At 39.7% G+C, this 13,932-nt stretch overlaps 1 protein-coding gene across 2 annotated transcripts in view; it reads right to left on the reverse strand.

The window, feature by feature from the left end:
- Window positions 1-1,888: 1,888 nt before the first annotated feature.
- The window catches only part of nectin3a (nectin cell adhesion molecule 3a), a 32,423-nt gene continuing 20,379 nt past the window's right edge, over window positions 1,889-13,932 (reverse strand). For both annotated transcript variants that reach the window (XM_041995146.1, XM_041995145.1), the window contains 4 exons: window positions 10,604-10,903; window positions 9,464-9,581; window positions 7,824-7,975; window positions 1,889-5,802 (listed from right to left, as the gene is read on the reverse strand). In XM_041995146.1, coding sequence (XP_041851080.1) covers window positions 5,156-5,802; window positions 7,824-7,975; window positions 9,464-9,581; window positions 10,604-10,903 — 1,217 coding nt within the window. In that variant the 3' untranslated portion in view covers window positions 1,889-5,155. The remainder of the gene's footprint in view (window positions 5,803-7,823; window positions 7,976-9,463; window positions 9,582-10,603; window positions 10,904-13,932) is intronic.

Here is a 13,932-nt window from a genome sequence, read left to right on the forward strand (position 1 = left end):
TTTAAAATCAACAAGCTGCCTTGCTAGCTTTCTGTTTAAACAGGACCATGTAGCTCTAGCTTAGTCACCACAATGTAACTTGGATATTGAGGTACTCTTTAAGCTTACTTTATATTTTATTTCCAGCTTCAAAGTTTATGTAAAGTCTCTAAATACACTCACTGAAAACTAAATATGAAATGGTTTTCCCACATTCTCTTAAAACTAATCTAGTGCAACCATATAACTAGATTAGCACTGCTACTTAGCATCAGGCTAACATTAAGTTAGCCTTTAATAGCATCAGTGCCTGTACTTTCACATGGGAAAAATCCTTTCCAGAAATGTGCAACCAAGTGTCAATATTCTTAAAGGATGACCAAAAAACACTTAAAAATTGATTTCAAATCGGTGTAGTGTAACTGTTGATCTATACAAGACCGGAAAGACTTTTCTTCCCTTTCACTCCAGCAACCTGTAAACCACTTGTGGTGACACCTGGGGCATCCAATCAGATTCCAGAGGTGGCCAGTGCCCCCCTGACCACCCCTCTAGCTCTGCCCTTGTATTATGGATCACTGTAAACTGAATTAAATGTTAAGGAATGTGCTGCCACGGACCCCACAAAAACTCATTGGACAGAGATCATAAGATGTAACTGCTGAAACAAAAGAAAAAGGAGCAAATGATGCAGCAACAGATCACATTCAGCTGGTGATGGTCTGAAATGGCAGCTTTGCAGAAAGGATGCTTCATTTTGTATTCTTCTTGGCTCAACTTGTCAGCTTGCATCTCAAGTCAAGACAGATGAAAACACAAGGAGAGAAAGTACAAGTTGAGAATGAAAAGAGGGAAATTGGCTCAAGGCCCTGTGTGTTTATTTATATATTTATTTGTCCTTCATTTTGACAGTAAGGTCTCATTGAGATAAAAGATGTTCTTCCAGAGAGTCCTTTACAAACTACACAAATAAACTGTAAGACCATCAATGCATGGCTCAAGTGTCAACTTTGAGTAAATGAAAACAAGTTAATGAAACAAGCTTAAATATATATTCAGTCAAGTATTTGTTTTTCTTTGGCTATGAAATATCGTTGTTGCCAGATCTCATAGGATGGAAATGAAAGATAAAGGTCTTGAACAAAGTTCATTTTCCTGATTGCTTCAATAAACCTGATGTCTAGTCTAACATTAGAGAAAAGCCATACATTTATCAAGCATTGTAGCTATTTTCAGGCATTATCTTCAGGATTATTGCACTTGTCTTGCATCACCTCTTATATCAATTTTACAATAAAATCTTGATATTTGAAATTAGAAAACCTTATTAGCTTTGCATTCTCCAACTTTTAAACTCACTGAAAAAACATCCTCTCTGAAAGCAGGATCCCGGGACACATTTAAGTGCAATAATGGTGTTTTTTATTGCAAACAGAAAAACAAAGGACAATCTACCACCCTTTCATTAGATTCATGTGAGATATCAATCATTCAAAGAACAACATACAAAATCATTGGTCACAAACTCTCCAGAACAAATATAAAATGCAGTGAAAACAGGATTACCTCTATAATTCATCAAACAAGAGCCCCTTGGACGCTTGTGAGAACTAATACTCTGAAAATTACAGACCTTATACAAAAAAATAAGATTTGTTTTTCAATAATCATAAAAAAGCCAGCATATTTACAGGACAATAATATTTTCTATCAATCTGGCTTGCCTAAATTCCCAGTGACACTTTGAGCCATTACATTTTTCTCAGTAACCAACTTGTTACATGTGTCATTGTAAAGTCTGTAAGGCATGATAATCAACCTTTAGTCTATTTTGATGCTTTACTAAAAGCAAATCTTAAATATGAAGATGAAATACATATTAAAAGGGCACATTTGCCCATTTTTTTTCAAAAATGATATCAGTATCTTTTACATCAATGCTTTCAGTATGTGTCAGCTTTTAAAGTTTCTGTGCATTGCTCAGCCCATTTAAGGCACCAGCTATTCAGTAGGGGAAACCAGAACAAACTGTACACAAACAACCAATAGAAAAGCTAATCCCAGACTAATCCCATCCATATGTACACATATATAAACATCAGTGATGGAAAATAATGAAAACTGTTGACAGCAAACTTTACATGCAACCAGCTGGTAAGGAACAATCAGAAAGGACAAAGAACTGTCCAAAATAATGAATCACTTTAGCTCATTTTGCTTTAGTCAGTCTTTTAAAATGAAGATGGGGCTGATAATCTTTTTTTTTTTTTTTTTTTTTAAAGCAGAAGAGGCAGTTTGCATGGAGTAACTTTACAAAATGAGAAAATGAAGTTGTCAACTATTAGTAAACCTAAAGAATAATGTGCATACAGACGTGAAGTGTCATATATCACACAGTCTGAGCACAGAGTGTAATGAGGAAGGATATAAAAGTTGATTAAAAAGCTGAAGGTTTGAGGTGAAGACTGCTCTTTGAACGCGGGATGCAGTAGCAGATGTGTGGCGACCGAGTGTGTATGCGTGTGGCAATGAGGGTGAGTTAAAGAGATTAAAGCAGGTTATTCTAAGACATCTAAACCTTTGACTAAAGCCATGGCATGAGAAAATGAGGGTGGAGAAGTGCACCCAAAATCTATAAAACCCCCAATAAGAAAGAAGACATCAAAGAGTAGCCAACCTCCTGCAATGATCCGATTGTAATACACAGAAGATATTTTTTCTGGCAACAAACGCCCTCACAGACTAAAAAGGGGGACTCTTCCAAAAAATGGGTATGTTTTCCCTTTCACACGAGACTTAGCAAAGGCCACTTTGATCCATGTATCATTCCTGAGGAAAGAAAACAGAGCACGAAGTGGAAAAGTGTGAGGTCAAATCAAGCAGGAAGAGATGAGATCACTGATGATGTCACCTCTTTTGTTTCAACTTAATTTCACTGGATTTGTTGTTTGGAGGAAAAGGGGAAAAACTACATACATAGATATGCCTTGGGGAGTCTTTACATAGCTTTGAACCACGCGGTTCAGATTTTCTTCACTCATGGATTAGATTTCTTGTTTCCATGATTGCTGGATATCCTGAGAGGAGCCAAACCCCAACATTATAGCCTGTTCAGGGGTGACATCAGCTGCTCACAGTGTTTCCAGCAAAATGAAAGATCATACATCAAACTAAAACTGAAGGATCAGTTAGTTGTTGCCCTGTTCTTTGTTTGTTGTTTGTTTACAATCACAAATGACAGTGCAGCATCGAAACGGTTGCAGTGAAACTGTTGGTGGTTTATGAAGCCGCATAATATCAGATGATGACAGCTGCTATAGTCACATCTGGTATTTATAAGTCATTACTTTGATCTTGTTATAAAAACCTATAAAGACCAACTGCTGTTGGTCTCTCAGAGAGAAATTGAAGAACACCAGGGAGAGGAAAATGGAAAAGACAGCAATGCAGCCTGTTATCATGGCTATGTGAAGAAGGCCAAAGCCTTGCTGGCTCCTTTTGATGTTTACTGACAACGGTAATAACAGAACTGTGCTTCTAATTGCACAAATGTGACTGGATCGACACATTTTGAAAAGGATAATGGTATATCTGGCTTATTTTATTATCAAACCTCAGTTTTACTCTGTCTGAGGTCAGGACTTTCCCTTCGGCAGACATACATGTATCTGTGTAGCAGTTTTTATTTGAGGTGCCAGAGTTCTGCTTGTAATCAAACTTAATTTCAACAGTCACTTCTTTACACCACATCAATGTTTTATTTGCATTGTAAGAATTCATCTTGTAAATCATGTGGCAGAGGTTAGCACTGACTGCAACTGTTCAGCAAAAGGGTGGGACTTTAAACATGCTCCACATCACCAGCTACTTAACCTTTTGTTTTTTTTAAAGGATAGTGGACTCCCAAACACAGTGTGGACATAGCTACTCATCTTCAGTTAGTTAAAACACCTTTAAATGATCATGGAGAATCTTGAATCTTGCAAGGAAAGCTTCTCAACTACAGAAATCAATATGAGAGCCAAAAGACAAAATGGAAATTGAGTAAAAATAACTTCACAATTCTGAGATTGGGTAAAAACAGTGGTCACTGCTTTTTTCCCAGATGCCCATCACTTTCTGTTTATGCACTGATGAAGAGCTGCAAGCAGCGTGCTTTTAGCAGGTAACTAATTAACAAGTACCCGTGTGGGAAATGTGTATTAAATCAGATCATGGTTACATTTTTTAACTATATAAAAGCAACCTGAGATTGTGCGCTTTGTGCATTGATTACTAAATGTTTTATAAATAAATAAATGCCTCGGGTTGAAAGCTCACTTACTGCAGCCTGGGTAACCACTGCTGTCAACATCTTGGATAAACAATTAAGGAACATAGATGCGTGTAAAATATAGGTATTAGTAAAGCTGAGAGTAAAGCAGGGACTTTGCTCAGGTGGCTCGTTTGCCACTTCATGACTGATGGACAAGAAATACCACAGAAAAAATGCACAAAAAAGTTTAAACAAGGCAGTGTTTTTATGTAATGAACTCCCATCAATCAGCTTGCTTTTCCCTTGGTACAATGTCGGTGCCTTTCTCCCTTTTAATCTTGTGACTTTCCCTTTCACCTAATACTTTTGCATTCAGAAAGCATGCAATATCCTTTGCTTTAAATACTGGTTGCAGCCATGATGAACGTTTGTGTGAAAATGCTCTAACCAGTCCAGAGACCATTTCCCAAATGCCACAGAATTTGTGAGGTTTTATGGGAGCAGAGCTCAGTCAGTCAGGAGTATAAATACTTTACTAATGAGTCTGAACACCTGACCTGTGACCTGCGAAAAGACAGGTGCAAACACAAACAAGCAGAAAAAAAAACAAAACAAAACCTCATTCACATCAGTCAAAACAAGTCTGTATGCCAAAGCAAACATAATAACATCACTGAGGCGTTCCAGCTCATTTGTAGCTGTTCGAAAAGCTACAAAGGTCTAATATAGTCCACAAACACATCCTTAAGGTTAAGTGGTTACAATCAAGGCAGAGCAGAATTGCTCAAAGAGCTCAAACTGAGCTGAGAAATTTCATTTATGCCTTATTTTAAACTCACAACACATCCTTTACTGAAATATCTGTCACTTGTTGATTTATTCTCAGTCAGTTGTCCATTTTTTTTGTATCTGCATCTTTCCTCAAACATACCACTCCCTGCGTGAAATCACAGATCCGTCCATGTGAGACACATAGTCGCTGTCTGTGCCATTATCATAACAGTCCTCCGGGAGGTAGGGGGAGCCGTTGTTCACAATGGGACTGTGCACAGGGGGCCCACATGGGTGCATGTTTTGGGTGTTGTAGTGATCCGGGTAGTAATGTCCCTCCTTGAAGCTCCTATTGGCGTCCCCCCTATCGGCCCAGTCGTCTCTGTCTTTCTGCTCTGGGGTGTAGTCAGGGTAAATAATATCCCCACCTAGTTTGGGTTTCAGCTCCTGGCTGCCTTTATTCATTTTGTCCCCGTAGACCTCCTGCAGCTCATGCGGCTGCAACACATCCAGCTGAGATTCCTTCTGCATGTCGGAGGGCCCCAGGTACTGTTTGGTGTAATAGTCTCCTCTGAAGGTTCGGCGCTGGCGCATAAAACAACACCCCCCAAGGATCAGCAAGAGAATCAGGAACAGAACTCCACCCACTGCCCCGCCAACTATAGTACCCAGACTGCTGTCAGGGATGGAGGCCAGGGTGGGGGAGGTGAAGAGGGCTCTCCGCTGGTCCACAGTTCCGGATGTGTCGTGGAGGAATGAAGCAGTGGTGCTGGGGGCTGCAGTGGTGGGGGGAGGATCTGCAGAGCAAATGCGAAAAAAAGATTTAAACCAAAGAGAGAAGACGGCAAATGGAGTGAGGAGTCATAAAACGAAGGAGGAGAGAGACTGCACTTTATGTTCTATAACAACTGACAAAGCAAGTGTGTGTGTGTATTTTCTTTTTAGATTAATATTTAACATCACTATGAGGTTTAGCAGAGAGTTGACTCAAGTCTGTTCAACGGTATACCGCAGAGTAAAAAAGGGGCAAATAAGAGAGGTTGAATGAGGTTAAGCGCTAAATGTCCATGTGTGAGCAAGACGGTGAGACAGAAAGAGCTGGGAGGACATGCACTCATAAGCATCTGAGAGAGTGTGATTAGCTCTTTCGTCTTTCTCTCTAAACCCTGCTGTGGGGAAGTCATGTGAGAAGATGAAAAGCTGCAGGATCGATGTGAGGTTCCTGCATCAGATGTGTCCTCCAGTGGTCGGTCCTTGTGATAGCAGCCAGAGCTGGGGAAAGAAAAGAGCTGCAAGGAGCTCAAGGTCAGTCTAAGTGCCTCTCTAAAGACCTGCAGCCTCAGGGACTGAGAGCAGCCTGATAACACAAGTTTGATCAGTCTACAGGCACTTCAAAAGTTGAACCACATGGCCACATGAGTTCCATTTAAGTGCAGGTCTACATCACTAAAAGGGTTTATGATCTTGTCAAAGCCTCAATACATATAGAGCTACAATGATTTCCACAACTGTGGGAGTAAGAATCTAATCATGTAAAAATATACACAGTGTGTAAGCCTGAAGGATCAGGATGAGACAAAAGCATGGGGGAGGATCCGGGACAGAGATCAAAGTTGGGCAGCAGATATACTTGCAGTTACCTTTGTTAGTCAACATCAATCCCACCCTGCAGTGGGACACTGCAACCTCGTGTAGTTCACAAGGTTCTGCAACCATTTAGCTGATCAATTCAGAGAAAAGCAGCCAAAAATCACAAACTTGCAGACACAACTGGGAATGTGTAACATCCATACCAAACAAACCCTGACAGGGGAAGGCAGCATTACTGAGCCCAACCTGGTCATCTCCACAGGAGAGAGAGGCAGGAGGCTGCACGCCCAAAGGCTTAATACTTGACAAGAGAGGCAAGATAATTGCTCAGTGCAAGTCCACCTTGGACAGCATGTCAGCTATGCTTTCATTTGGAGCAGGACTCCAAAAGGAGGGCTGTACACAGATGGAGCCTGACAGGCTGTGCTGGGACTACTCCAGCCTCTCTCGACAGTGAGAAACCAAACGGACTGCGTGTGTTGGAGAAATATGTGTCCAAAAGCAGCATTTGCTTTGTTTGGAAAACGCCTAAAAGGAGCAGGGAAGAAATGAAAATAAAAAGAGATGCAGAGTTCTCAGGATCCTTGCCTTGGCTTTAAAATAATGAACCTGAGCAGCAAACCAGAGAAAAAGGAAGCAGACGGGAGTAGTTCAGTTTACTGGAGGTTTTCTGATTTATATCATTGTATGAGTGGTGACTTAAGCTAAATAATTTGAACACATTTGGTACACCAGTGCTATAAAAATATAGCATACTGCTGAATAACAGATTTTATGGGGTATAAACACAAAATTCAGTGTACTGCAAACCTGTGAGCAAAGTTCATTACGTCCTTCTGTGAAACCTGACCTTAATGCAAAGCACAGAAAAAGGCTACATGGGTGCACACTTTGCTGAACCAGCAGGGGTAAACAGCTTCTTCCTTATCCGAGACATCTAATGTTGCCAAAACCACAACACTGGAAACGTTTGGTACTGATACTCTTTATCTACACTCCATGCTACTCTGCTGCCAGGAATGTGTGAAAAAGGATCTGGGCAGGAACATTTATATTTATAAGGAGGCTTAGTTCGGCTACAAGTCTTAATCAGTAGCCGGATTTTACTCAGAATTTAATGTTACATGAAAAACAAGATTATAATGTTGAGTTTTATAGGTAAATAATTCAATTGAGTCGACGGTTTAATCAATAAGTCATGAAACTGTGTGGAAAAAGTCAAAAGTACCTTGTACCCAGAAGTTTACATCCTGACTCCGGAGACCAATGTCATTCATCACTTCGCAACGATAGATTGCAGAATCATTGCGTTCCAGTGAGCGACGGAAAGCAAGGCTATTGTTGGAGATCTCAACACCCTCGGGCATCAATCCATCCAACCTAGACAGAAATGAAGCACGACAGATCATTTACTGTGCAGAAAATAACAGACAAATCTGCAAAAGAAAAAGTTTGCACAACAACTAAACTGTTGCTTTATTGGCCAGATAATGCAATGACATGATTGCTCTGCTGGTTCTGTTCACTTGAACCAGCAGCTTTGCTTTCAAAGCTAGATGATGACAAAGAGCTACCATGGGCCAGTGTTGCTCTGATGCATGAACTGTTTGGAATCTTTTATTTATAGCAGGGAGTCTTCCCAAATGGTGCAGCAGCACATTCAACAGCTCCAGTGTCCGGGTTCCAAAGTTATACTGGAGGTAATTTATAGATACAAGCTTTGCTTTGCTGCTCCATTTAAATTTATTTAAACCCAGTTTAGATCGACTCATGAGAGCAAAACTGCATCCAATCTGTCATGTTTCATCGTCTAATATTAGTTAAACAAACATGTTCTGTTTCCTGTGCTAATAATAAAACAAGAGTACAAAAAAAGACTTATCCTCAGTCGTTTGGGTATCTTTCTAAAACTGGCATAAAGTAGCTGTAGCCAGCAAAGTTTTTCTGTCAGTAATATATTTAGTTTAATTTTTGTGACACTCCTGTTTGAGTGAGAGTTTACTTTTAACACGATTTGAAGCATGAAAACAGCTTTTTTTTCTGACAGTGCAGAATGTGTAATACACACACCTGATCATGCTCTTTTTCTCACACACACATCATCACACCCACACAGCGCACATACACAGCCCCCTTCCCTGTTTGCACAAACATAAACTCTGACTTCTAGTTTCTGTCTCTTTAACTGAAACATCAATATAAAAACAAAACTGCAGATAAACATCTCAGGATAAACATGTGGCTTGACGCTGAGGTGAGGAAACGATATCTTGGGGATCCGTCCACACCAGGAGCTGCTTCACCAAGAACCACAGAGGGCGTCACCACAGGAAACTACCCAGATCAGGGCAGGCCGGGGCCCACACCACAGCCAGGGCTGCAGTGCAGGACCCCACCAATCACCCCGACCAGGGTGATCTCCACAGCAACGACCCACAAAGCGAGTAGGCATAGCCCCCGATGTGGAGGATCCTTCTGAGGAAAACACTGGAGAACAATGGGAACAAATAACCATAAAATAAATATAAAATAATATGTAAATAAGTACATAATTAAATAAGTAAAAGACAGATATAATGTTTAATAAATAAAGATAGATTAAATAAAACAAACAAAATATAAATGAATTAATATAAATAAAAGGTTTCATATTCAAAATAGTTTGCCAATAAATATAAGACGGCATCACAATCACCTTAAAAGAAAAAAAATCCAAAGAAAACTTAAGATTAGTCTGAAAATTTGTTTTCAGACTAATCCTGTCTAGAGCATGAATGTATGTTATGTGTGAGAAAAGGACAATTTATCAACAACTTAAGAGACAATGAAGGAAAAGTCCACAAATACTGAGCTGAGAGTCATACTGACCTGATCCACGTGAAGTGACGGGCGGGCGGGTTGGCTTTGGCTCCGCAGGTGAATTTCACATTCGCCTGACCCACATACCAGTTTTTGTCAGTTCCTTCAATTGTTACAACCGGTGCAACTGTTGAAAAAAAACCAAATTACTGCATTAGAGATGTGCAGAACTTACTATGAACATAATTTTCAGAATGCCAACATTTAGAATCTTTAATTTTTTTTCTTTTACCAACTAGACAATGAACTGTTAATTTTATTTTTTCCCCAAAAGACTAGGACTTAATCACTCACTTTGTTCCCAGCACCCTGATGATAAATGAGCTTTTCCAGAAGGAACAAAGCATGTATTATAAGCACAGTAGTAAGCGATGGCAAACCAAAGGCTGTGCAGGACAGTAACAGGGCACATGATCTGTTGGTCAAGATCGAACCAGGAGGACAAACATATGAGCCTGGGTTGGTGGAAAGTTAGAAAATGACAGACCCACTCAGACGGTAGATGAACAGGATCTAATAATAAACTGTACTTGCTTCATTGTGACATAGGAAAAAAAAACAAAGCCCTGTACATGCCACTGTAATAAAACACAGCAAACACTGACTTGGATATAACATTTTTCATTTTGATGTCTCTGGAGGACAAATAAGGAACTCATTACTGGACGTGGGAAGATGCCTCCACTCTGTGTTCGCTGACCCTTTTCACACAGTTCAATGTTGAAATTCTGCTTCTTTTGCACTTAAAATCCCCTGCCTTAGCAATTGACATGATTTATTGAACTCAGAGCCTCTTTCTTTCAGTATTAACTTAGATTTTTGTGCATCTCTATCCACAGCAGCCTCCTGCTACTTGTATTGCTGTTAAACCTGATCAATATTTCATAGCATACCTTCATTAGCCTGCACTCACACAGAACAAACACAGGCTAACATACTGCAATAGTGATTGTGACATTAAGATGACTCAAATGATCCATTTGTGGGTAAGGAGGAAATGAGCAGTGTGCAGGAAGTTACATTTAGAGATTCACAATTGCAACTAGAACAAGGCATTATTTTTAATATATGTGAGATCTAAATTATCTAAATTTCCATTTAAGGCAGTCGATAAAAACAATTTAAAATATTACGTCCTTTAGCACTTACACTGAACGTTAAGCGTGTAGGGTATTCTGAACTCTGTCTGAAGGGCCGGGTGGCGCACCACACAGGTGAGCGTCCTCCCCTGGGCGTAGCTCTGAGGCTTCCACATGTAGTGCACATGTACGGACGTGGTGCTGTTGGGCTCATCTTGGCTCTGCCGCTCAGATCGCCCGTAAAGCTCAGTCTCCCAGAAAACCTCAGCGGCGGGGCGTCCACGCTCTGCTATGCAGGTGGCCACTAGCGACTCGTTGGCGCCATCCAGCAGAGCTGTTGAGCCCGCCGACACGTACACCTTAGGCTCCACTGTTTACCAGAGAATGGAAAGAAAGAGGAGGAGCAGAAATTACAGGAGAGAGAGAAGATGACAAAATGATTATTGATCTTTTTGTGTATATGTATATGTATGAATAAATAATGTCCAGAGACCTCTGTGTATTTAACTCCCAAAAGAGCACAAACTGACTTCTTTCCTTTCACCTACATGCATTAAAAATGTATGAACCGTTCTAACGAGTGATATAGATTATTTTCAGAGGAGACTTTTTTTTAATTGTTGTGGGCCAAGTAGAAAGTGTGCTTGAGAAATGGTAATACAGTAACAGCACTATTAGTCTTACTATATGGCTCCTTGAAAGTCCACCAGTGTCTGGAAATATGCATGTAATTAGAGAAACAGCACCCAATACTGCACAATCAGATTCTGCAGCCAAATCTCGTACCATGTTTATATTTGACTTAGTTGTCAAATATAAACAGTCACCTGAGTCACCTTATGCTTGACTTCAATTCAGAGCTGGGCTAATGTTACACCAGCTGCCTAAAAATGACTGGAGGTTTAGTTGACAAGGATTTTCTCAACAGATCCATGTAAGTGGGACGTAAACCAGAAAAATGTAACCCGCTACCAGTTCAGCAAAGAGGCAATGCAGTTTATCTTACACTGCTCTAAACAAGGGAAAAATGTCAGCAATGGCATTTTGTGGTGTGTTTGTTTGTTTGTTGGTTTTTTTGTATCAAAGGAAAAGAGAAACGAAGTCCGTCACAAGAGGACGTGCTTCAGCACAAAGAGGGCAGGACACGCTGGAAGTGAAGTAAACAAGCTAGATGGGTTGCGCGAGGTTACACTTCTGGTTTGGTTTTCTTCTTTGTGATGCAATACATACCCATCCATTTCTGCCTTTAAAAACATCTAGCTAATAGTTGTCCCACTTAATGCAATGGTGATAGAGCCAAAGGTTATGCATGGGGATCAAACACACAAAATCCAAAAGACAAGGCCATCATCTTTAAGACATGCACCATCCTCTTCCCTCTAAACAGGAGGTTCTACAGCACATTTTAATAACTATTGGCACCCCCCTCTTTTCCAAAAATAACCTGCTGTCTCGCGTACTCATGGCAGGGGTGTGGACGACGCTATTCCCAGTGCTCCACCTCACATTCTTCACCGACTTCCCTGTGCCCCTCCTTGCAGGGTTCTTTTAAACAGTAGCTGCTCTATGTTAGGAGGCAAGTGGGCTGAAACATCAGAATAACTAAATCAGATAGACGTGTTAATTTGGAGTTGCTATGAAAAAGGGAGGGGAACCCTTTGGAAGAGTGGAAATGTGTTAAGAGGAAACTAGTAATGATTTCCTTTCAGCAAACTGGCTGCATTGGCCCTTTCTGGTCCACATACACACTGATCCACAAATGCACACAGAGTACTGACAGCAGAGCGGAAAGCTGCAGAAATGAGATTTAACTGGATATTCATTCGCTATGAATCATATGTGAACAGTTTTTCCAGCAAGATTTAACATCAGCAGAGTAAAAACAGGTAGTTTTATTGTTTTGGAGTGAGTTTGGCATCATCTTAACAACCATCATGTAAAAAATAAAACAAGAGAAAAAAAAGGGAAACAAGTAAAACACTTAAATGGAAATTAAAACAGTAAAACGTTTGTGGAAATAAGGCTGCAAGTGACAAGCAGCCACACTATCTGTCGTTAAGGTTAAGCTGATAGTTTACAAAAACAAGATCTTAGATCTATAGCAACATGCAAAAAAAGTATAGCTTGTGGGAAAGTCCAAGATCACATTAACTGAAAGCAGAAATGAAACCTTTTTATAGCGCAGAGAGCCTGACACTCATCATATTTTAAGAAACTTAAAACCCTCTCAGCACTCCAGTTAATAACTTAATAAAAAAGAAAGCGTTGGATGGTTTAGTTACACTCTGAGACTTAAACTAATGCAGTTCTATTAAATTCCTTGAGCTTAAACACTGAAAGCTGCAGTAGTTTCTTATCAGTGAGATCTACCTTGTAAAGCTTAATTGTTTACATGTTTTGTTTCCAAGTACAGTAAGTCAGCTGCTCAGTAGAGCAGAAGTCAGCAGCAGAAAACCAAAGGTCATTGTAGCTCATACACTTTGTATAATATTTTTGCTGGTTCCTTCCTTCCTACATGTGATAACTTTTGCCTCACTGCAACACCGTTCCTGATAAACTGTTTCTTCAATGTTTGAACATTTCCTGTGAGTAATGGAAGACCAACCCAGAAAGAAAACAAGAAAGCTTAGATGCAGTATATGTTAATATTGTCTGTTTTGTCTCAATTGTGGATGTTTGTATCAAGAGAGTGATTTCCGACAAGATGTGAATGATCACTGCACCTGTTAATCATTACAATGTGTTCCGTGACTTTGGTCTATTATTCATGGGTTAGAATGTTTAATTGTTTTACTTTCGCTGATTTAAAAGGAATGAAAACACAGTCATGTGCTTTTCATAATCCTAAAAGTATAAATCTGGATCAAACTAGGAATTTTGAGTTGAAATTAAAAAAAAAGATGCAAATGCTATACATGCTATACAATGACATTTGGTAGATTAGGTGTAAATTAACCAAGATCATGTTCATTTTCCAGCTCATAATCTTATTTAAAGTTTACATAATTTTTTAAGATCTAAAATTAGATCATCTCTGCTTGAACTGTAGGATCTATTTTCAGTTTCTGAAATGGTCTGTTTTAGCTCCTGTCTCTTCAAAGTGTTTAAAGGTCCATCCAAACTAGCCAATCAGTTAGATTCACATACTTCAAAAAAGGCTGCATGATTTACAAAAAGATAGCAACGAGGATGAAGAGGAAAAAAATGAAGAAAAACCTCAAATCAAAATATTTTCCACAAACAAAAAAAAGAGTTCCTCAGGGATGTAACGGTTGGGTTACAGCCACCTTGTTACAGTCAGACTAAATATTTTATCGTGATCAGAAAGTCATGTTAAAAATGTGAGTCAAAACAAAGCAAATGAAGAGGCCATTTGGGGATATAAACCTGCTGACATTA

Source organism: Melanotaenia boesemani, chromosome 9 (assembly GCF_017639745.1).
Source record: "Melanotaenia boesemani isolate fMelBoe1 chromosome 9, fMelBoe1.pri, whole genome shotgun sequence".
Classification (NCBI taxonomy): Eukaryota; Metazoa; Chordata; class Actinopteri; order Atheriniformes; family Melanotaeniidae; genus Melanotaenia; species Melanotaenia boesemani.